Source organism: Neophocaena asiaeorientalis, unplaced genomic scaffold (genome assembly GCF_003031525.2).
Source record: "Neophocaena asiaeorientalis asiaeorientalis breed wild unplaced genomic scaffold, Neophocaena_asiaeorientalis_V1.1 scaffold89, whole genome shotgun sequence".
In the NCBI taxonomy this organism is placed as follows: Eukaryota; Metazoa; Chordata; class Mammalia; order Artiodactyla; family Phocoenidae; genus Neophocaena; species Neophocaena asiaeorientalis.
Window position 1 is genome coordinate 3,898,952 of NW_020172592.1, and position 23,370 is coordinate 3,922,321.

The window sequence follows — 23,370 nt, forward strand, 5'->3', positions numbered from 1 at the left end:
CCATCTGTGTAGCTCTTCCACCTTCTCCAGGTTGGGCCTCACTAACCAGTCCACAGGAACCTTGTTTGGGGTGGGAGAGGGCAGAGGAAATTGCACAGTGAGGCTTCCCAAGTCCCTGAGATACAAAGCATTTTCACAACTCCAGTGTAGTTGCACTTAGGGTGAGAGGGATTGGGAATAAGAAATAAGTTGACCAACCTAGAGTTTTTGTTTTTTTTTTTTCGGTACGCAGGCTGCTCACTGCTGTGGCCTCTCCCGGAGCACAGGCTCTCTCTCTCCGGAGCACAGGCTCCGGACACGTAGGCTCAGCGGCCACGGCTCACGGGCCCAGCCGCTCCGCGGCATGTGGGATCTTCCCGGACCGGGGCACGAACCCGCGTCCCCTGCATCGGCAGGCAGACTCTCAACCGCTGCGCCACCAGGGAAGCCCCTAGAGTATTTTTTTCATTTGCATTTGTGGGATTTTAGTTATTAAATGTTCTAAATTGCTCTGCTTATCAAAATTACCCAAAGGAATAATACTCCATTAACAGTAAAGGAGTTAGAGGGAGAAGAGTCTATGACCCCCAGTCTCATAGAAATAGCATTTAGAAGAAATACTCTCTAGGTATTAAAAAACCATGATCCTGAGTCCAGTTTAAAATGATGTTATTACAAATGGGCACAAACAGCATGTGTAGATTTAATATATCCTTAAGGAAAATAAATAAGCCTGATGTAATAACTCACTCCAATACAGTCTCTGTTTCATCCGTAGCAGTATTCTCCAGCGCATTGAAAATGTATAATAGTATCCTTAGAGTTTTCATGGTCCATTCCTGGCAGCTTTGAGGATTGTGGTTTTAGAGCAGTTCTCTGTAAGCACGCAGTTTCCTTACAGGTGTTAACCGTAGCCCGTAAGTATTGGCCGGAGGTCACGTATCTACCATGGACCAATTATGTTCATAAAAGGTGCAGTACATAGCAGAATAACGGTTAATCAGGAGAAGGGTAATTTCTGCTAATAAAGCTGTGGTAGACAACACAATTTGTTGTGAGCAGTGTTTACGTTTATGGGTACAGTTTTAAACCTGTTCAATCCAAACACATCTGAACAAATGCACTTTTGTTCACACTTGATCATTCACAATCCCCATCACATCAGCAACCATCCCATATGCTGACTGGATCCTGGTGCCCAGCACCACAGCTTTGAAAGTCACACTTCTGCTGAGGACAAAGATTTTATTCTTCCTGGACATTCGAGTTCTATCAGTGTTCTAAAGGGAGGAGGATAGAAACCCCAAAGGTTCTCATTTTGGCTTGGTTCGAGTTTACCAACATGGCTTCCCTATATCCATATTATATGTGTTCATGCCAGGGAGCTAATGCAAGACCCTCTTTGGCATGTGAATAGTGTCCCTGGACCCTCAACAGTAGAGCGGACAGCAAACATCACGGTCCCATTGCCAAAGATAGACCTGGGTTGTTGCAGCTGTAGTTTCTTACCAAGTCCTTAGAGAAACCGAGAATTAATCTTCATAAAAATTTTTTCTGTGATTAAGCATGCATGGGATAGAACAATATCTTCTAGCCAGTTGAACAAAAAAGCTTCACATTTATTCTTAAAAATTAGTTAACGTGACCTTTAGGTAATGTAAATGTGAGTAATCAGGTAATGTAGGCAAGCTAAATGTAAGGAAAAATGAGAGAATTTTAGCAAACATATTTTGTGGTCTAGGTTACTGAGCCAGCTTGGATTTTCACTTGTTCAGGACTTGCTGAAAAAGAAAACTGAAGAACAGAGGAGTTGCTTAATCTTGCATTTATTATTAGTGGCACCTTGTAACTAAGATAGAGCCTGTCTTGGAGCATTTTGATATTTGATTCCATTTGTGTTGTGTGTTTTGTGTGTGTGCAAAGTTTTGTGTATACACTGTACCTGAAGGGAAGTTAGTCTCTACAACAAATTCCTCCCCTGTTCAAATACAGACGAATTATTGAACAGTGCCTCGGAGGCAGCCTGCATTTTTCAGTAGAGTTATCTGAGATGATAATTTGTGTACGTGGGTTTCTGTGTTTTTCCTCTTTGATTAGGTGACAGCTATTCAGACTGAAGTGTCCCAGAAACAGAAGGAGTGTGAGGCCGACTTACTTAAGGCTGAGCCCGCTCTGGTGGCCGCAACAGCTGCTCTCAATACACTCAACAGGGTAAGGATGATTCCTTGGCTCAGGGTTTCCTCAAAATAATATTTGGAGATTATTAGAGTTTGAATAACTGAACTAAGGGTGAAATTCATGCAACCAAAGAGTTTTGAAAAAGGAAAGAAAGTCCCATTAAATGTTACAGTTGAAACAAATATTTGAGGTCATCATTGTAGTTGACCTTCCTTTCCCATCCGGGAGTTTGTCCTTCTTCACCCCAACAAGCGGTCTCCTTTTGAATACTTCCAGTGCCATGCAGTTTATACTCTTATGAAAGGCAGTTCTATTGTTAGCAATTGGATTCGGCCCAAGTCCAGTGATTCATATTATGTGTTGCTTTAAGAACCAAGTGAGGGATTCTCTACTTCCTCTGGATATAAAAAAATAGTATTAATGAGAGACCCTCAGGAAAAGAGCAACAGGCTGGAATCAAAGACACCTAGGTTTGACCCACACCGTTTTTCCTGGCTTCATGTTAGTAGCAAAACTTCACTGAGCATTCGAATTCCCATAAGAGAAAATAATCTGTGATGGTCAGAAGGAGAGATGGAATTATGGGCAATGTGATTCTAAGAGCCTACAGCTGGTCTTGCCCCTGGGTTCTACTAGGCCTCTGGGGTGAATCCTAGGGCATTACTAGGCCTGAGAATCTTAAATTCAGCTTCAAAGAGGAAAGGATCCAGACATTCCCTGCTCTTCAAAGAAATATTCAATTCATTTCTCTAAGTATTCTTTTGAAGGAAGTAATTTTGACTGTGAACAGCGATGTTCACTATAAGAAACATGGATGTTTCTTATAGTATTACCATAAAGCTGAACAATTTAAAAGAACGTAAGTATACCATGATGGAAGATTGATTATTCTGCATTCAAATATCCTGCTGCCATTAAAATTATATTGTTGAATCCTAGCTAGCAACAAAATGTTCGTGATGTATTAAGTGAATAAAGCAGATTATAAAATAGGATTTAGTGTAACTTTTTTTATAAGAATATGTTTGTGCATAGGAAACAATTGGGAAAAAAGAATAGTAGTAACTGATTATTTCTGAGTAATGGAATTCTGTGTTTTCCTCTTTCTGAGCACTAGAGCGTTTATTTTCTTCTCTGTGCTTTGCACTGGCAACTTTTCCTCTGAAGATATTATTATGTACTCAGTCAAAATAAAATAATATCACTTAGATGTAAAGCTCAGTATATTTATAAATGATGAAAGAATCTTGGTTACCCAGCTCTCAGTTAGCATTAGCATATTTTAAGTTTTTGCTTTTGCTCCTATTTTCACACCCTTTCTGTTCTTTGCAGTCATTTCCCAAATAAATAACCAGTTTATGGTAATGGAGGAGAATCAGGTTCAATATTTGATGAGGCTTTATAAGCAAGAGTGTATAATATAGCTCAGGAAATTTCACAGGAAATCCTTTTTTAAAAAACATGTATCATGAACCTACATATACTTCTTATAGATACTAATTCTTGCTCCAAAGTATTTGTCCTGATACTGGTGATTTATCCCATGAATACCATCTGTTGAGTAAATCAAGATTCTGACCTGCGGAGGTTAAGGAGGAACGCAGAAAGGAGGTTCAGCCTATGCGGGCATCTTCCCAGTTGACAGTCATTATAGTGTAATAGAAGATGTTTTTTGTGCATGTAAAGCAGAAAAACAAAACTAAGAGACTCTGAACTAAGGGACTCTGTTTCTGGGAGGGCCTGGTTAAAAGGCAAATATATTCCATAGGTGGGATAGACCCATAAATACCTTAAAACCTATATGTTTATGAAATTCCCTGGACTCAGTGTGCAAGGCTCTGCAGGACTGGTAGATCAGGCAGATAAATTTACTTGGAAGCCAGAAAGGGCAGTGATGTTTCCGAAGTACCAGAAAAGCGCCCAGCAAGAACTGAACCTCCTGGAGTTCCATGGTGGTGGGACCCCCGGGTGGGCGGCAAAAACTGCCCAACCGAGACTGGTGTGGAAAGGAGAGGGTGGAAAAGACCAGCCACTGAAGACCAGCTTGATGACCTAACAGCTGGTCTTGAGAAACCAGACCTCTCCTGGTCTTGAGAGTGTGTGTGCTTTTTTTTTCAGGTCAATCTCACTGAGCTGAAAGCCTTTCCCAACCCTCCAAATGCAGTTACCAACGTTACTGCAGCCGTGATGGTCCTTCTGGCTCCCCGGGGCAGAGTGCCAAAAGACCGGAGTTGGAAGGCAGCTAAAGTCTTCATGGGAAAGGTATCAGGCAGCCCGGCAACATGAAAATCCCGACAATTTCTCTGTTCAGTTCTGTGGTTATACTTGACAGCAGGGGTGGGGGAAGGATGGACTGGGACTTTGGGATTAGCGGATAAGAACTATTATATATATAGATTGGATAAACAACAAAGTCCTACTGTATAGCACAGGGAACTATATTCCATGTCCTGTGATTAAGCAAAATGGAAAAGAATACGAAAAGAATGTATATATACGTATAACTGAGTCACTTTGCTCTTCAGCAGAAATTAACATTGTAAATCAACTATACTTCAAAAAAATAAATTTTTGAAAAAACATACAAATTGAGGAGAAAGAGGAAAGCTATAAAATTCCCAACTGCTAAAAAAAAAAAAAATCATCTTCATATTTGCTAAGTGTGATCTGCTGTATGTTCTCTAGACTTAGAATTTTTGTTTGCCAAGTTGGAGATTAGCGTAGGGTTGTAGCACACCTAAGTCAACACCAGCAGCCGTTGGAAGGTTGCTAATTATTTTCAAAATTATGAAAGCAGTTAAGTGTAGGAGGGAGAAAATTACATGGATGTCTTATGCTGGAAAAATGTTACTAATGTACACGAAGGTGAAGCAAAGGGATTTTGGGGTATGTGTTTTTCTTTTTCTTTTCTTCAAAATGTGAATGCCTCCTGTGCAGGGACTGAATATTTTACCCTGGGATAGAAGGGATTTTAAAAGTGTCCATTGCTAATTCTAACTTTATACTCTAAACACTGAAAAAGTCAAACAGTGGGATAAATGGAGCTTGCCAATTTTGCCTTTGTAATGTGAGTCCTAAAAGCTGATTTTAACTTTTGATCTTGGAATTTTCTCTGCCACCCAAATGGCTCATTGCAATAAGTCTTTTTGCCTTACAGGTGGATGATTTTTTGCAAGCGTTAATTAACTATGACAAAGAGCACATTCCAGAGAACTGTCTAAAAGTGGTGAATGAACAGTATTTGAAAGACCCGGAGTTCAACCCAAACCTGATTCGGACCAAATCTTTTGCAGCAGCTGGTCTCTGTGCCTGGGTCATCAACATCATTAAGTTCTATGAGGTATATCAGTTGTGATCAGATGGTTTACGGGTGTTATTCAGGAAAGGCCGTACATATATTAATTTCTAGGCCAGCAAAAAATGTAAAATAATTTAACATTATCTGAATAAGATAAAGTTCTAAGAATGAGACATGAAAGTGTCAGATTAAACAGAATTCTCTACAGGAGGATATTTGAAATGTTGGAAACTATCTTTTTTTAGGGTAGAGTGAGCAGCTTTTTTTTTTACTTAACTAATTGATTTATTTTATTTTTGGCTGTGTTGGATCTTTGTTGCTGCATGCAGGCTGTCTTTAGTTGTGGTGAGAGGGGCTACTGTTCGTTGCGGTGCATGGGCTTCTCATTGCGGTGGCTTCTCTTGCTGTGGAGCACGGGCTCTAGGCCCGTGGACTTCAGTAGTTGTGGCACACGGGCTCAGTAATTGTGGCTCGTGGGCTCTAGAGCGCAGGCTCAGTAGTTGCGGCCCGTGGGCTTAGTTGCTCCATGGCATTTGGGATCTTCCTGGACCAGGGTTCAACCCCATGTGCCCTGCCTTGGCAGGCAGATTCTTAACCATTGCACCACCAGGGAAGCCCGAGTGAGTAGCTTCTTTAGATCAAATAGCAGCAATTAATTTGATTTGATTAGATAAAAGCATGTTGGGTAGATTAATTATATTTATTTATTAATTATATTTATTTATCAAATACTTGTCCGTCACTTATGTCCCAAGAACTTTGCAAAGGACTAGATGTAAAAAGGGAACAGTACATGGCCCTCCACTGGGAGGAACTGTCTCCTTTTTGTCTTGGAAGGTTGTGTGTTATACCCAAAGATGGAATTGCTGAGGAAATGCCAGTGTCATTCCCAGAATGATTTTCAGAAAATTGGATTATGTCCTTTACACGGGAGACCCACAGGAATAGGACCCTGTCAGTCTCTCCATCTCTTTAGTGGAAGCCTGTATCAGGCAAGACTGCAGACAGATCACAGCTGATGGGCAGCCTCTCCCCATAATGACACACCTGACCGCTGTGCTGGCCTTACATCCTAGGTGAAAAGATGAGCCCAGAGCTAGACCGTGGCTGTGTTCTGTGTCATTTTGCTATAAAATAGGAAATAAAATTTAATTTTCTTTCTCTCTCCCCAACAGGAGAATAATTGATGTACTCAAATGCTTAAACCACTCATTCAAATAACATTTAAGGTGGCCAGGAACTTAGAAAAGAAAGTGTGGTTAATACTGGGTGAGGACATCTCCCACATTCCTTTCTGGGTTCAGAGAATTTCTCTACACAGCTTTTCTGCCTTAAAGGCTAGACCTGATCCCACCTTCAGCTGTAGTTCCTATACACTACAATTTCTGATGATATGAGGATTATCTCCAAATTTTATGAAAAACTAATTTTAGTATCTCAATAGTATTTGACGTGTATAGCATTTTATGCAAGTGCTTGTAACTCTAATGTCCAGAATAAATGAATAAACAGTAGAAAGCTTAGAGGACTTGGTAGGCTGGGTGGATTTTTGTTCTGCCATTAGGTAGTACCATGGCTAAGAATAAACACCAAATTTTCTGGGTCACATAGAGATTTTAATTGTAAAGCTTCCGGCAAACGTAAGACTGAATGATTACTTGTCTTTGCCATCTTTATTACCTCGTGAAATAACCCCCACGTGGCTTTTCAGGTCTACTGTGATGTGGAGCCCAAACGGCAAGCGTTAGCCCAAGCAAACTTAGAACTGGCTGCAGCTACTGAAAAACTAGAGGCTATCAGGAAAAAGCTGGCGGTAAGTGCAGACTCTAACGCTGAAGAAGTTCCCGAGACATGGAACCCCTCCCCGCCTTAGGATCCCACTTTCAGAGAGGACCACCTCGGAGACCTACCAAACAGGAAGGAATTTGACCTTTCATGGATGTATTCCTTTATATTCTCCTTCAGTACATATTCCTTATCTGCTGTATGCTGGACACTGAGCTGGGAAAGTGGGAACTTTGATGGTTTCTGCACTTAAGAAACTTTGCAAGCGTTAATTAACTATGTAGCGTTAATAAACTTTGCAAGCGTTAATTAACTATGTATTAATTAAGTAGAAAGAGTGTAGCCCACAGTGATTAAAAAGCAAGGATTCTGGAACCAGAGTGCCTGGGTTTATATCCAGGCTCCAGTATTTACTGTTTTGCCCTGCACGAGTTAGTTAACCTCTCTGAGCCTCTTTTTTCTCAACTGTGAAGGAGGTATTATAATGGCATCCACTTCTTAGGATCGTGAGGATAAAATGACAGTAGTTCATATTGAGAATTTAGTAATCAATATGAATTCATATTGAGAATTTAGTCATCAATATGAATTCATATTGAGAATTTCACATGGTGCCTGGCATATAGTAAGTGCTTAGAAAACACTAACTACAAATATTATCACCATGACTGTTTTTACAAATATATAACCAGTCATTGTAGTCCAGTGTTATAAGTATATATGTGACTATATCTAGAGTGCAGTAGGAGTGCCAGAAGAGAGCCCAGAGAAATTAGAGAAAGTTTTATAATGAAGGTGTACTTGACATGAGCTGTGAAAATTACTTGCAAGTCACCAGGATAACTAGGTCAGGAAGGGTATTCCTGGTAAAGAATGAAAAAAAGAGGGAAGAAGCAGTTGGTAGACTTGAAGAGTCCTAGTAGGCCAGATGCCGAAGATGGGGGTTTGGGGGAAGGTTAGGTATAGCAGGAAGTAATGGTGAGCAAAAGCAAAAGGTGAGCAAAAGGCTTCTCTGCCTTTCGTGCTGCAGAATTTAAATTTCATCTGACCTGTAGTATTGGGCGTTGGAAAGATCTTAGTACGTTAATGACTCACTTTTCATCGACTGAATGGAAGCTGGAGGGAGGGGGTCTAGCTGCAGAAAGACAAGTTAGAAGCATGTGGGTCCTGTTAGTGGGTCTGTGGGTCTGCAGTGGGTCCTGTTAGGGCCTCAGCTAAGGCAGGAGCAGCCACAGTGGAGATGGCGAGATAGATTCAAGGCTGCTGACAGGATAGAGAGGGAGGGGGAGGCGTACAGAATAGAGATGATGAGTTAGAGGTGCCTGACGAGGTAGCATGCAGTAATGCAGTCAGAGTGATAAGGCTGTGTAACCCTGGCAACTTAGGGAAATCCTCAGAGCTTCAGACTCTTAACTGTAACGTAGTGATAATAACAGCTAACTCTCAAGGTGGGCATTTGTGATTTGGGGCTCCCCAGAATCCAGTCCTACCTACTTTGGGTGATAACAGCCTGGTTTATCTCTGGGGAATTATCTTTCCTCATTGGATACACTCAGGTAGGACTTTGACCAAGGGTACCTTTTCCTGTCATTGCTGATGACTAGGTATGTGGTCCAAGTTTTGCCGATTTGATTCCCCGCCTGCCCCCCACCCCCAGCTCTAGAATTTGAATCATCAGCCAAGGAATAAAACTGAAAACAGAGTTCATGCTTTGTAGAGACAGTGTCCAGTTGAAACTTTCCAAGAGTTGCTATTCCCAAGTCTCCCTGGAGCTCCGGGAGCCTATGTTTAGTTCTTTGCCTTTCTCTTCTTTGGAAGAGCTCCCCCATTTTGAGGAAGTTCCCTTCAGCCTAAATTAGCTGGAGATGGTTTCTGTTGCTTCCCACCTATAAATTCTGGTGGATCAAGATGCTATTCAGTGTGCTGTACACAGTCGATGCTTCATAAATGTTCGTTCCCACTCTCTTTGTGTAGAAAACCCAAGTGAAGATGTTCGGGGTCAGAACTAGAGTTTGAAAGAGAAGCCTGGCTCAGCAACATAGATTTGGGAGTCGCTGGCGTGAAGATCATGTGTGTAGAGAGGTTGTCCAATGGGAGTGCGAAGAATAGGGAGCAGTGGGAGCTGAGGGCAGACCTGAAGGAGGATGCTCCCATCTTGGAGGAAATCCTGCCATGGGTCTCTGAGCAGGTGAACTCCGCCATCACCACACCTGGGCTCTGGTGCTCACAGTGGCCACGCAGCCAAGCCCAGCTTCTTATAGAACAGGACTTGAACTTGGCCTGATTATGTCTGGGGCCACTACTGTCAACAACGACGACAGCTGATTTAGACAAATTTAGGAAAAACATATTAATTTTATTAAATTTAGCTTCATTCATTGGTCAAAGCTCTCACTGTTAACTTGAGTAAGACCTTTAGAAAAATGTTGTCATCTATTATTAATGGCTTTATGTAAATATTAGAAGCAAGTTAATGTTCATGGAAAAGTGATGAGAATGCTCACGTGTGATTCTAAAGTTAAGACTTTCTGTGGTTGTGGAACTAGTCATCTTTTGGACACAGCCTGCAACGAGCTGAAAAGAACTGCTCACCTCAGTTGATTTCAAAGACCAACAGTAGAAGCAGAGGTTCTTATATTAATAAGCTGCAAAACTAAGTTTGCAGACACAGAGAAAAGAAGACAGAGTAACAATAGCAATGTCTTTATGTAGATTGGTCCCTTCCATCCCCCTTCCAAGAATGGATTTCCAGAGAGTAGTTATTAATGCAACAGAATCTCTGGCTGCATTTCCCTCCAACATTCAGTTAGATGGTAGTAATGTGTCAGTGTTCATGTCCTGGTTGTTGTTGTTTTTTTTTTTTTTAATTTGTTTATTTACTTATGGCTGTGTTGGGTCTTTGTTTCTGTGCGAGGGCTTTCTCTAGTTGTGGCAAGCAGGGTCCACTCTTCATCGCGGTGCACGGGCCTCTCACTATTGTGGCCTCTCTTGTGGAGCATGGGCTCCAGACACACAGGCTCAGTAGTTGTGGCTTACGGGCCCAGTTGCTCTGCGGCATGTGGGATCTTCCCAGAACAGGGCTCGAACCCGTGTCCCCTGCACTGGCAGGCAGATTCTCAACCACTGCGCCACCAGGGAAGCCCCCATGTCCTGGTTTTGATGGTTATACTGTGGTTGTATAGGAGAATGCCCTTTGTAGGAAACACCCTGAAGTAAAAAAAAAAAAAATTCTCTATGAAGACTGGTCATGCCAAAGTCAACGACAAACTCTGCATAGATTCTTTCTGTTGGTACACAGTCAAATCAAGGTTTGAGCCCAGGTGAAATGATGTTTTTTGCTAGCTTTGCTTTCATCTCCTTCAGCCTCTCTTTTTCCCTCCCTCATGGGCTTTCCCTCCTTCTTGCCTTATGCCTCCTGTTGCCATCTCACCTAGAAAAGCAGGGCTGTGTCTCTCAGCACTTATGCTGTGATGGAAATGCATTCGTTAACCAGTATTAGTCTCTTTGTTTTTGTTCTTTCAAGTCTTTATCTCTAGTTTCAGACTAAGAGATGGCCTCATATTGAAGGTTGAGTAGAAAAAAACAAACTGCTGAGCTGGAGGGGAAAAAAGGCCATCTTGTCTTTCAAACACACAGGGCCTACGAATGGCCATGAAAAAGTCCAAATTCGGTCTCTTTAGGGTAGTGTTTCTTAAAGTGTGTTCTCTCGACCGGTAGCAGCATCAGTGTTGCCTGGGAACTTGTTAGATATACAGACTCTCAGACCCACCTCAGGCACACTGAATGAGGAACTCAGGCAGGGAGGCCAGGAATCTGGGTTTGATCAAACCCTCCAGGTGGTTCCGATGCACACTTAAGTTGGAGAGCACTGGTTTTTAGGGTGTCTGGTGGGCTGAGGTGTTCGGGCTAAGCCCCTCCTTCCTCACTCCATTTACTTCTAGAACCTGAAACGCCAGGGCCTGTCAGGAACTGTGAAGGGACCAAGATTTTACCCTACTCACGGGTTGCCAGGTTACCTGCCACAGTTTCATAGATGCCGGCAGAAGACGTGAGACACGGGATGCGTGGGTCAGAGAGCAGAGGACTTTGTCACCCATAGCCCGGCAAGCAGCGTGAGCCTCGTGCGTGCCTCAGCTCCCTTGTCTGCCGTTTCCCGTGGGAGTGACGCACAGTGGACCAGCTGAGGCTGTTCACAGTGGGTTTGTGTCACAGCTGAGAAATCCCAAGCTTAGAAAATGCCCCATATAAAGAAGGCAGCGAGTAAAGCTGCCCAACTTTGCCCCACAGGGAAACATCTCTTTAGTGTTCTGGTCAGGAAGCAAATCTGTCCTCTGCCCTGAAAGAAACACTGTCTCTATTTCCTAAGCCTATTTTCTGTGCAAACATCTTGCAGAAGATAGTCCAGAACAAGACCTGTCAATGCCTCTTCACAAGAGGCAGAGAAACAAGTGCGAGAGCCTGTGGTCTCCCAAGACCCAGCTCCCCTTCCCAGCTTTACGAAAGGAACCAGGATAAGAGTTTATACCTTACTTCTATGTATATTTAGGTCAACCCTATGAATTGGGTAACATTATTGTTTCCATTTTTTAGATGATGAAAGTGAGGCATGGAGAGCTTAAGTAGACAGCCCACCTTGAGGCTGCTTAGCTGATAGCAGAGTCCAAATACGAACTCGGGTGTCTGATACCAGAGTTTACATGAGCTTCTGTGTTCTATAAAACCACAAGTACTTTCAATAACCTAAAATATACCTCCAGGTATTATTCATTTTTATCTGACTAACCGTTAATGTGTAATATCTCCTCCCGTTTCTCATAAATTTGACCTATTTCGGCTGTAAACCTTAAATATGATGCACACTTTTTTCTTTTTTTAATTAATGATATAAATTAAATAATAATGTAATAATTGGGTCATTGACAAATAGCGGCAGTCTCTAAATTATAAATATGGTACGTACTACACGTTTACTTATTGAAGTCTCTTGGAACTTTGCATGTATTTACAAAAGCAATGTTATAAATCTTACTTAGGGTTGTTAGAACTTGCAGGTAGCAAGACGATATAGTAAGGAGTCTCCTAAGTACTTGATATCTTAGTCAAGGCTTTTTTGGCTACACATAATAGAAACCTACATAGCAAACTTTAAGCCAAAAAGGAGACCAGGATGACTCATGGAGCTCTGAGGTAAAAAAGTATATGACTAGGTCTCAGGAGGCATGAGATCCAGGAAATGGGAAGCTGCCAGGAACGTGTTTAGGGCTGTGTGACTTCTCACTGTGCCATCTTTTCATTCTTTCTTGTTCTCAGGAATGGTTTCCCCTGCTTTCCCATGGCCCTGGTGGAAGATGGTACCTCTCTAAATGAAGCCCTCTAAAATGTACACATCTTCCTGGGTCTTACGATGCTAAAGACAGAGACGTACCTCTGAGTTTCAGTCCCAAGTTTCCAGAAGAGAAAATCTGGTTGTCCAAGCCAGGTCAGGTTGCTGAGGTCTAAAGGGGCTCTTTGTTGCCTGAGTTATAGACCCCTGAGAAGTGGAAAGAGAGTCAGTAGGTGGAGAACCACAAGATGCCCGTCATCCCTAATAAAGACGGAGGGTGAGGTGTAGGCACAAGAGAGGGGACAGGGCACGCAGGGTGTGCTTGAGTCAGCAGGGCACATCCACTCACCCTGGTCGCTGTCTACACTCTGCCCAGTGCAGGAGGAAGGCGAGAAAACTGCCTGGTAGCCCTGATATATTTCTTCCCTAACGTGTGTGCTCTCAGGGGCAAAGGTCAAAGGAGGGAAAGAGGCTCATTTCATTTACCTTCAGGTAGTAGGTGTTTCAAGACGATTGTAATGTTTGCACTTTATCTACAAATGGCTCACGAGTTAATTTTGACTCTTGTAGGATTTGGATCGAAATCTGAGCAGACTCACAGCTTCATTTGAAAAAGCAATAGCCGAGAAAGTCCGGTGTCAAGAAGAGGTGAACCAAACCAACAAAACTATCGAACTGGCTAACAGACTTGTCAAGGAACTTGAGGCAAGTTATCCTTTTCTTCCAAAATTCTAACTGAAATATTCAGAATCAGCTTTGGGGGATTTTACCTTTATTTGTGGTCAATAAGGACTAACCAAACATGGAATCAACAACAAACGGGAATAATCATCATTCACACAGTACTTCTAGCTTACCGAAAGGAATAAGTGATGGAATCTGTGTTTTTCAGTTATAGCCATGGACTCAGTGGTTTTCCTAAGATCTGTTATAAACTCAGGGCAGCTGTTAGATAACAGAGGTCTGAATCTTTTAGTACACGTTTGCAATTGAGTTCTACCAATAAAACATTACCTCAAGCTAAACCTGCTTGGTTTATTGGTTTTCTTTGACATCTTTTTACAAGTGACTGATATGCTAATGTTAATAGTTATTCCATTAAATAAAGATTTTTTAAATCTCATTAACTTTCTCCGCTTTGAACATGAGTGGTAGAAAAACATATGGCCCTTGACATCAGTAAGTCACAGATCTTTTTGCTCTCCCATGTCTAATATATTCAGACAGTGGAATAGTATTTGACCATAAAAAGGATTGAATTACTGATACATGCTGCAATATGGACTAACCTTGAAATATCATGCTCAGTAAAAGAAGGCAGACACAAAAGGCCACATGTTTTATGATTCCATGTATAGTAAATGGCCAGAATTGGTAAATCTATAGAGACAGAAAGTAGATTGGTGGTTGCCAGGGGTTGGACAAGGGGGCAGGAGTTTGGGAGTGACTACTAATGGGAATAGAGTTTCTCTATTGTGTGAGGGAAACATTCTAAAATTACTAGGGATGATGGCACGGATCTGTGAATATATTAAAAACCACGCAGTTGAATACTTGAAAGGATGAATTTCATGATATGTAAATTAAATCTCAATAAAACTGTTATTTTGTATTTAAGTGCTACCTAAAAATATAGAACTGCAGTATTAGAAATGCATTTACTAGTATTTTGTTGAAGATCTATGTTCATCAGTCAGTGGTATTGGCCTGTAGTTTTCTTTCTTTGTGACATCTTTGTCTGGTTTTGGTATCAGGGTGATGGTGGCCTCATAGAATGAGTTTGGGAGTGTTCCTCCCTCTGCTATATTTTGGAAGAGTTTGAGAAGGATAGCTGTTAGCTCTTCTCTAAATGTTTGATAGAATTCGCCTGTGAAGCCATCTGGTCCTGGGCTTTTGTTTGTTGGAAGATTTTTAATCACAGTTTCAATTTCAGTGCTTGCGATTGGCCTGTTCATATTTTCTATTTCTTCCTGGTTCAGTCTCGGCAGGCTGTGCATTTCTAAGAATTTGTCCATTTCTTCCAGGTTGTCCATTTTATTGGCATAGAGTTGCTTGTAGTAATGTCTCCTGATCCTTTGTACTTCTGCAGTGTCAGTTGTTACTAATCCTTTTTCATTTCTAATTCTATTGATTTAGGTCTTCTCCCTTTTTTTCTTGATGAGTCTGGCTAATGGTTTATCAATTTTGTTTATCTTCTCAAAGAACCAGCTTTTAGTTTTATTGATCTTTGCTATCATTTCCTTCATTTCTTTTTCATTTATTTCTGATCTGATCTTCATGATTTCTTTCCTTCTGCTAACTTTGGGAGACTTTTTGTTCTTCTTTCTCTAATTGCTCTAGGTGTAAGGTTAGGTTGTTTATTTGAGTTGGTTCTTGAGGTAGGATTGTATCGCTATAAACTACCCTCTTAGAACGGCTTTTGCTGCATCCCATAGGTTTTGGGTCGTCATGTTTTCATTGTCATTTGTTTCTAGGTAGTTTTTGATTTCCTCTTTGATTTCTTCAGTAATCTCTTGGTTATTTAATAGCATATTGTTTAGCATCCATGTGTTTGTATTTTTTACAGATTTTTTTTCCTGTAATTGGTATCTAGTCTCATAGCATTGTGGTCAGAAAAGATACTAGATAATGATTTCAATTTTCTTAAATTTACCAGGGCTTGATTTGTGACCTAAGATATGATCTATCCTGGAGAATGTTCCATGAGCACTTGAGAAGAAAGTATATTCTGTTGTTTTTGGATGGAATGTCCTATAAATATCAATTAAGTTCATCTTGTTTAATGTATCATTTAAAGCTTGTTTTTCCTTATTGATTTTCACTTTGGATGATCTGTCCATTGGTGAAAGTGTGGTGTTAAAAGTCCTCTACTATGATTGTGTTACCGTCAATTTCCCCTTTTATGCTGGAGAGGGTGTGGAGAAAAGGGAACCCTCTTGCACTGTTGGTAGGAATGTAAATTCATACAGCCACTATGGAGAACAGTATGGAGGTTCCTTAAAAAACTAAAAATAGAACTACCATAGGACCCAGCAATCCCACTATTGGGCATATACGCTGAGAAAACCATAAATCAAAAGGAGACATGTACCACAATGTTCATTGCAGTTCTATTTACAATAGCCAGGACATGGAAGCAACCTAAGTGTCCAGTGACAGATAACTGGATAAAGATGTGGCACATATATATAATAGAATATCACTCAGCCATAAAAGGAAATGACATTGAGTTATTTGTAGTGAGGTGGATGGACTTAGAGTCTGTCAGAAAATAAAAATTAAAAAAAAGAAATGCATTTGGCTGAAGGTGATAGAAAAGTTGATTTACAGTGGCTTAAACAAATGGGAGTTTTTCACATATTAAAACAATTCCAGAGGTAGACCATTATCAGTGTTGATTCAGGTACTCAGAGATCAGACCCCTAATCTCTGTACAGCCTTCTGCTCCGTACTTAGCATGTGTCCATTCACCCTCACGCATACTGCAGCCTGGTCACCGATGGATACGACACCTGTAGATTCAGGCAAGAGAGAAGAATCTGTAGCAGCTGGATTTTTCTCCTTTCATAACAGAAACAAGTTTTCCTGGCAACCCCTTAAGCAAAGTTAACTAAAGCACTTAACTTTCTTTAGCCAGAACTAGAGTGACCACACCTAGCTGCAAAGAAGGCAGGGAAACTGAGAAATGGGGTGATCATAATCAGCTTAGCCAGTCACAGTTCATCCCAGAGGGCTGGACACATTAACCCTCATTTCAGAATCAGAGTTCTCTTACAAAGAAAGAAGGGAGAAATGTAAGGTACAATGGGTGGGGCTGGGTGATAGCCTTATTTCTTATAAATAGAGTAGACTTTGAAAAATCTAATTTAGGGCTTCCCTGGTGGTGCAGTGGTTGAGAGTCCGCCTGCCGCTGCAGGGGACACAGGTTCGTGCCCCGGTCTGGGAGGATCCCACATGCCGTGGAGCGGCTGGGCCCGTGAGCCATGGCCGCTGAGCCTGTGCGTCCGGAGCCTGTGCTCGGCAACGGGAGAGGCCACAGCAGTGAGAGGCCTGTGTACCGCAAAAAAAAAAAAAAAAAAAATCTAATTTAAATTTACTACAAATTTAAACCCATCATCCCTCTGAAGTTCATAGTTTATTATACATAAACTCATAGTTCACTCTGCAAAATTCACCTCCATTCCGTTTCATTAATTGCAAGTCTTTTCTTCTAGTTGTTATGGTCAGAAGCTCTGAAATCACCCTTTTGCTCTCTTTCTCACACCCATGTCCAATCCTTCAGCATGTTGGACTGGCTCTAGCTTCAAAGTCCATTCAGAATCCCAGCATTCTCACCACCTTGTCCTCGCCACACTGATCCAGGCCACCAGCATCTCTCCCTTGGAGTACCGCCGTAGCCTCCACCGTCACCCCCAAGGTCCACTCCCCTTTGTGCAGCTGAGTGACGTTTTTTAAAAAATTAAGTCCAGGGCCTCCCTGGTGGCGCAGTGGTTGAGAGTCCGCCTGCCGATGCAGGGGACACGTGTTCGTGCCCCGGTCCGGGAAGATCCCACATGCCGCGGAGCGGCTGGGCCCGTGAGCCATGGCCGCTGAGCCTGCGCGTCTGGAGCCTGTGCTCCGCAACGGGAGAGGCCGCAACAGTGAGAGGCCCGCGTACTGCAAAAAGAACATATTAAGTCCATTCATGTTACCACTCTGTCAGAATTCCCGGGTAACTAATTGTCTCACTCAAAGTACAGTCCAAAGGTTTTACCTGGCCTACAGGGCTCCCCGTGATCTGGCTCCTGGACACCTCTGTCCTTGCTTCTGCCACCTTCCCTCCGGCTCCATCTTCCCTCTTCCTCACCCTGCAAGTCACTCTCCTACCTCATAATCTTGGCCTTTTTCCTCCCTGTGGCTCCCGCACTTCTTTCAGATGTCTGCTAAAAGCTCTCCTTATCACACGGTTTTCCCTGATCTCCCTACGTTAAACAGCATTCACCTGGCCCCCTGCAGACACACACACACACACACACACACACACACACACACACACACAGCCACACACACAGCCACACACGCAAACCTGTAGCTCTTTCCACTTCCTCTGCTTTATTATTTTTTGATAGCATTTACGATCACATGACACACACTGTATATGTGCATATATGAACACATATACTTTTTTGTGGTCTTTTTCCTCTAACTAAAATATAAGCTCTCAAGAGCAGGAACTTCATTTGTTTTCTGCACTGCTTGATCCCAAGCGTATAGAATGGTTCCAATATGTATTTGTTGAATGAATGAATGGGTGAGTTTTGGGAGCCTCCTGTGTTGAAAAAACATTCCGGAGCCCTTTGAAGACTCATTTTTCTTAGATCAGTTGAGAAATTCCACAGCTTCTAGTGGAGCTTCTAGGGTTTACGGTTTATGAGGTACCTGAGGAAAAGTAAAAGTGCCGTTGAATTAGACTTACGAAGTAGAGAATGTCTGAAAGTTTTATCAAGGTAAAAACAGGCTTTACCTTGTATCTCTAGCACACAACAATGTCTTCCAAAGGCTTTATTTATTCATGATGATTTAGAAAAGGAGAGGAAAAAATGGTTGAATAATGTTAACTAACAAAAAAAATACATATGTGTGTGTGTATATATATATATTTTTTAAAGGATTAATTGAAAACGTCAGACCTTTTCCTTTGAGGATAAATTCTTTCTGACTAGAACAGGAGACAGTTAACTTCTGAAAAACACCAAGACTGATGATTTTGTCTATATAGCATTGACCTGGAAGCTATAGTCTCAACCATTCAGACTAATAAATCAGGCAATTTATATTTAATCATTAAGTAGCTCTGGAGCTGAACAGCTGTTCAAAATTAGAAATGGGTCACCCCAGCCAGGATGACATTACAGGCAATCTATAATGCATTAGAATAAAATTATAGTGATTTTTAACTGTCTAGAAATTTATTACAGGACATGTTCCAACTCTTAAACCCTTGTTAGCCAGTGTCAGTAATGATTTATGTTGCGTGGGTGGTATAGTGAAATTATTGACGATTTCAATCGCCGGTAAGTCTATGTTTAGTAAATCTTCAAATTTCAAAGCTGTTTTGGAGAATGAGGTGGGTGCCCTTTATTGTTTATCATCTACTAACCAAAGACAACAAAGTTGGAGGAAAAGCAAATGAGAGATTCTTCTTCAAAATTAATGGATATATTATCTGTAGCTGAAGAAGGAAAGTAATAAATTCTATAAAGAGGGCAAGGGAGTTGAAGTTCTCTAGTGTGTAATTATAGAGCTAACTTGGGGTGATCTTTATCGAGCAAAGCAGATTATCTTAAAATAGCTTTCATAACCATTGTCACCTGCTAGCTTCATTACCTCAGTGTTAGCGGTATTGTGATGGCTTGCAGAGAACTGGCGTTGCAGTCTGCTCTGACATACATTGGTTTTGCTTTCTGTGGGCTGTCTCTCCTCTTTGATGAGTAAAGCTAAATTCCACAGGGTTCTTCATTGCTTGTACTATCAATTTGCTGGGTGTTGTTTTCAGTTCCTATTAATTTACATGTTCTTAGAATGTGGTATTAAATTTTAGCATGCATTGAAACCAAATGAATTAGTGAAGTATTCTGCAGTTCAGTCAATCCATAGATATTTATTGCAGTTTTAGTCAAATCCAATATGAAGGGCTCCACATACTTAACCCGGAAATCAGATTTTAAATGGCTAGCCAACTAGATGTAAGGATTTGAACAGCATTCTCCGAGCATACTGTCTTCAGAGCTAGTGAAGTCCTCCTGGTTTCCATCTTTTTTACATGGGCTGTAAGTTCTTTCACTGATTGAGTGATTATACTATAAAAATAACCTGAGTTTAGTAACTACCAGCACTATTCTTTAATTTACAGAATCCTTGTTAGGTGGCTCTTTAAACTTTATGTTTTAATTAATTGACATAACTGGTGTTTGTCATTTTCCTTTTTCTGTAATCAGCCCATGGCCCTAATGTTTGCTTAGGGTGGTGTAGTAATATTGCTGAAAATCAGGAACGATGGAGAGCATCCAAGCTGCCATTAAAAATCCTAACATCACTCAGTCTTGGCCACAGCTCTTGGTCCTCTACTCCTAGAGGGGAGGAGAGTGACTGTCAGCCTTTTAAGAAGGATCTCAGTCATAATTAGAGTTCGGGCATCCAACAAAAGGAGATGTTAAAGATCTAATGTCATGTTGCCGTAAACTCCACTGAAGATGCTATGAGAACACCTTCATAATGATGGGTCACATGTATGAACGCTTATCATGGTCATGCCATCCAGTCATGTTCTGTTCCTTCTCAAGGCTGTGCAGAGTGACCTAGACGTAAACTGAGGAATAAGGTAATTACATTAAACGTTTCTTGAGTTGCTGCTCACCCTGCAGTTACATCGGAGTAATCTTATCTTTCAGTCAGAGAAGATTCGCTGGGGTCAGTCTGTTCAGTCCTTCGAAGCTCAAGAGAAGACGCTCTGTGGAGATGTTCTCCTTATGGCGGCATATGTGTCTTACGTTGGATCCTTTACACAGCAGTATCGCCAGGAACTGGTAGACTGCAAGTGGGTTCCCTTTCTTCGACAGAAGGTAAGATCAATTCCTAACCTTAGCCACATTTAGAAGCATCACACAGAAATTTCAGTAGTAAAAACAGTATATGTACCAGGCTTTTTCGTACCTCTGTAATCTCAACTGACTTGAAATTCTAGTATTGAAGGAGATGTTTCTTGTGTGTTGCAGTTTTTCTTATTTTAATGATGGTTTCAACCAGGAGATGGAAAATAGAAAAATTATTTGTATGAACCATAGAGATGTAGTTGGAAAAGTGCTTTTAACAAAACTGTTAACTGAAATCAAAGTTGAATTATCATGTTAGCATATAGCATGAATCTTTTTGTTTTGTTAATAATACTACAGGTTACTTGTTGAAAATCTTTTTCATGACTACTTTCAGATGAAAAGTGTAGCACTTGTATATAAGTATAAAAATAGCTTATCCTCAATTTGAAAATTCAAACCCATAAGCAAAGTGAAATCATAGATGAGGGAGATTTCAAGTCGTCTAGTTTAAGATCATCCTTATACAAAGGAGAAAACTGAGACACGGAAGTTTAAATGACTTGATAAGGTCATAAATGATAGGAAACCAGGCCACTGTTTTCTAAGCTGCACTGTGTTATCTCACTTGATTAAAGTAGGTTCTTCACTTACATATCTAGCCCTTAAGAAATCCTAAATCTCTCTGTGTACTTGTGTTCTATGTTGGTAATTATGCCTCAATTTTCACAATAGTTGTTTTCATGACATAAATACATGCCAATGGAATTTCTGCAAATTAAAATTAAATATTGAATATTTTGGAGAAAGCTTGTCATTAAAGGCATCCCATAATTAATAATTGTAAAAGAAAAATCCTTTTGTAACTATATCATTTAATATATCTGTAGTATCAAGCCATATTTTTATATGGAAGATTTTTAAAAAGAGGTTATCTGTATTACCCCCTGAATGTTCAGGGTTTTCTTTAAGTATTTCTGCCATAAAATATGCCTTTTATATAAGAGGATAAAGCATTCTGGTAATTTTGTCCACCTCCGACTGCATTGCGACTTTCAGAAGGTGTCAGCTGTCTAATTCTTCTCTCTTTTTTGTCAGTCTCATCTTCTCCAAACTTTAATCGTCTACGTGGGTGTCTTGGTCTGGGTTGCCCTATGACTACTTCACATTGATGACTGTCCTCTTTTGTGGTCCTCTCTGCATTCTCCACCATTGATAAAGTTTTCGCATTCTTTCCACAATTACAGGGAAATTCATTTCCTGATGTGCAAACTATTGAACGTCACATTGACTTCTTATTGTTGCAGTTACTCTTCACTTTGGATCATGTAATAGTATTAACGGCCTGAACTTAGGCTATCAGTCATTTTGCATTTTTTAACTTGAAAACTTGCCTTCTCAAATTTAAGTTTTAAAATTGAGTCTTAATTGCTGGTATTGCATTCTTTAGTGTATGTGTTTCTGGGAAGTTTCCCATCAATCAATTTATATATTCCCATTGACTTAAAATTCCAAATGTGGAGTTCCAATAAGATAACATTTTGTTTTGAAGAATAAGATAAAACTGACTTATCCAAACTGTCTAAACAACATATAGCCAAAGCAAAAATGATAATTTTCTGATGCTCTATGCTAAACAAACTTTTTTTTTTAATGTATTTATTTTATTTATTTATTTTTGGCTGCGTTGGGTCTTCATTGCTGCATGAGGGCTTTCTCTAGTTGTGGCGAGCAGGGGCTACTCTTCATTGTGGTGCCTGGACTTATTGCGGTGGCTTCTCTCGTTGTGGAGCACGGGCTCTAGGCGCGCGGGCTTCAGTAGTTGTGGCTCGTGGGCTCAGTAGTTGTGGCTCGCGGGCTCTAGAGCGCAGGCTCAGTAGTTGTGGCGCACGGGCTAAGTTGCTCCGCGGCATGTGGGATCTTCCCGGACCAGGGCTCAAACCCGCATCCCCATATCGGCAGGCGGATTCTTAAACACTGCGCCACCAGGGAAGCCCCAAACATTCATTTTAACTATGGGCCTGTGTTTCACTTTGGGCCCACAGTTCTCAAGACCCCCATGTCTGTTTTCAGTCATCCCAGTGCTCTCTCCTTTCCTCTTGAGCATGTAGGCATCATGCTGAATGAGAAACAGACCTTCCAATGTGACCAGCTTACTCACACTCATCTCTGGACAGAGCTATGCTAAAGGAAGAAAGAGATTCCAAATTGTATAAATGACGTCCTTTTGGAAGAGACTTTTCTGTCTCCAGGACCCCTGGCAGAAAGTGCTACATAAAACCTAAAAAATGTCTGTCCTATGGAATGGAGGTTTCCAGTCTCTGAGCTACTTACCTTCTACTCCTTCTAGATTCAGTCACAGCAAAGTGGAAAGACAGTCACATCTTTATGAACATGTGCCAGGGTCCAAGAGGAGCTGCCATTACTTATTCAGGTTCATTTTTTGATGAATTTTCCTTCAGCAGTGTTCCCTTATCCTGCCCTCCCAAGAAGCAACTCCTCTCACTGCTCCACAGTATAGAGGGTATTTTCTTACCCTATTGCTCTCCTGAGTATCTCTGGCTTGTCAGTTTGACTTGGGTGTCCTGAGGATTACAACAGTTTGTAAATTAACCAGTCAACAAGTGACTATGATTTATGTCATTTTAAAAATCTCTGAACTAAGCATGTCATTTATTAACGACCTGTTGACATATTTAAGGTAACCTTGGAGAGAAAACTCTTATAAAGTAAGACAGCAATCCTTAATGTGTTCCTAGAAATGAAGACTTTATATTCTAAATGCATCAAAACTCCAAAATCTAATGAACAAATTGAACTCAGTTCAAGTCAGAATTTCAAGGGGAATTATATTTTAACTTGACCCAGTGATTCTAAAGTTTGCTGGAAGAACATATTTTTAACAACACCAACATAATTTTGGAATAGAACGGGAAGAGGGCACTTATCCTTCAAGATACTAAAATATATTCTAAAGCTAAAATAATTGCAGCAAAGTGGTTCTTCAAGGGAAGTAGAAAATGAGAATAGAATAGAGTTCAGAAGCATTTAAGGATGTAGAGAGATATTTGATATATTTAATGTATGGTAATGTATAAACTCCCACAACTGCGTCCGTCACCTCCCAGCATTTCTACTCCTATACTGTCTTCCCTCCTGATGCTGTAAGATGGTACTTCTATTTAAGGCCAGCCGTTCGGGTTGTATTCTACTTTCCATCCCCTTTCCCTTCCTTG

General features: G+C 41.0%; 1 protein-coding gene across 1 annotated transcript in view; it reads left to right on the top strand.

The window, feature by feature from the left end:
• Window positions 1–23,370, top strand: part of DNAH11 (dynein axonemal heavy chain 11) — a 307,654-nt gene that overhangs the window by 207,647 nt on the left and 76,637 nt on the right. Inside the window, 6 exon segments of the mRNA XM_024738428.1 lie at window positions 2,077–2,190; window positions 4,276–4,419; window positions 5,315–5,497; window positions 7,167–7,268; window positions 13,134–13,272; window positions 19,998–20,164. Of these exon segments, the coding sequence (XP_024594196.1) occupies window positions 2,077–2,190; window positions 4,276–4,419; window positions 5,315–5,497; window positions 7,167–7,268; window positions 13,134–13,272; window positions 19,998–20,164 (849 nt within the window).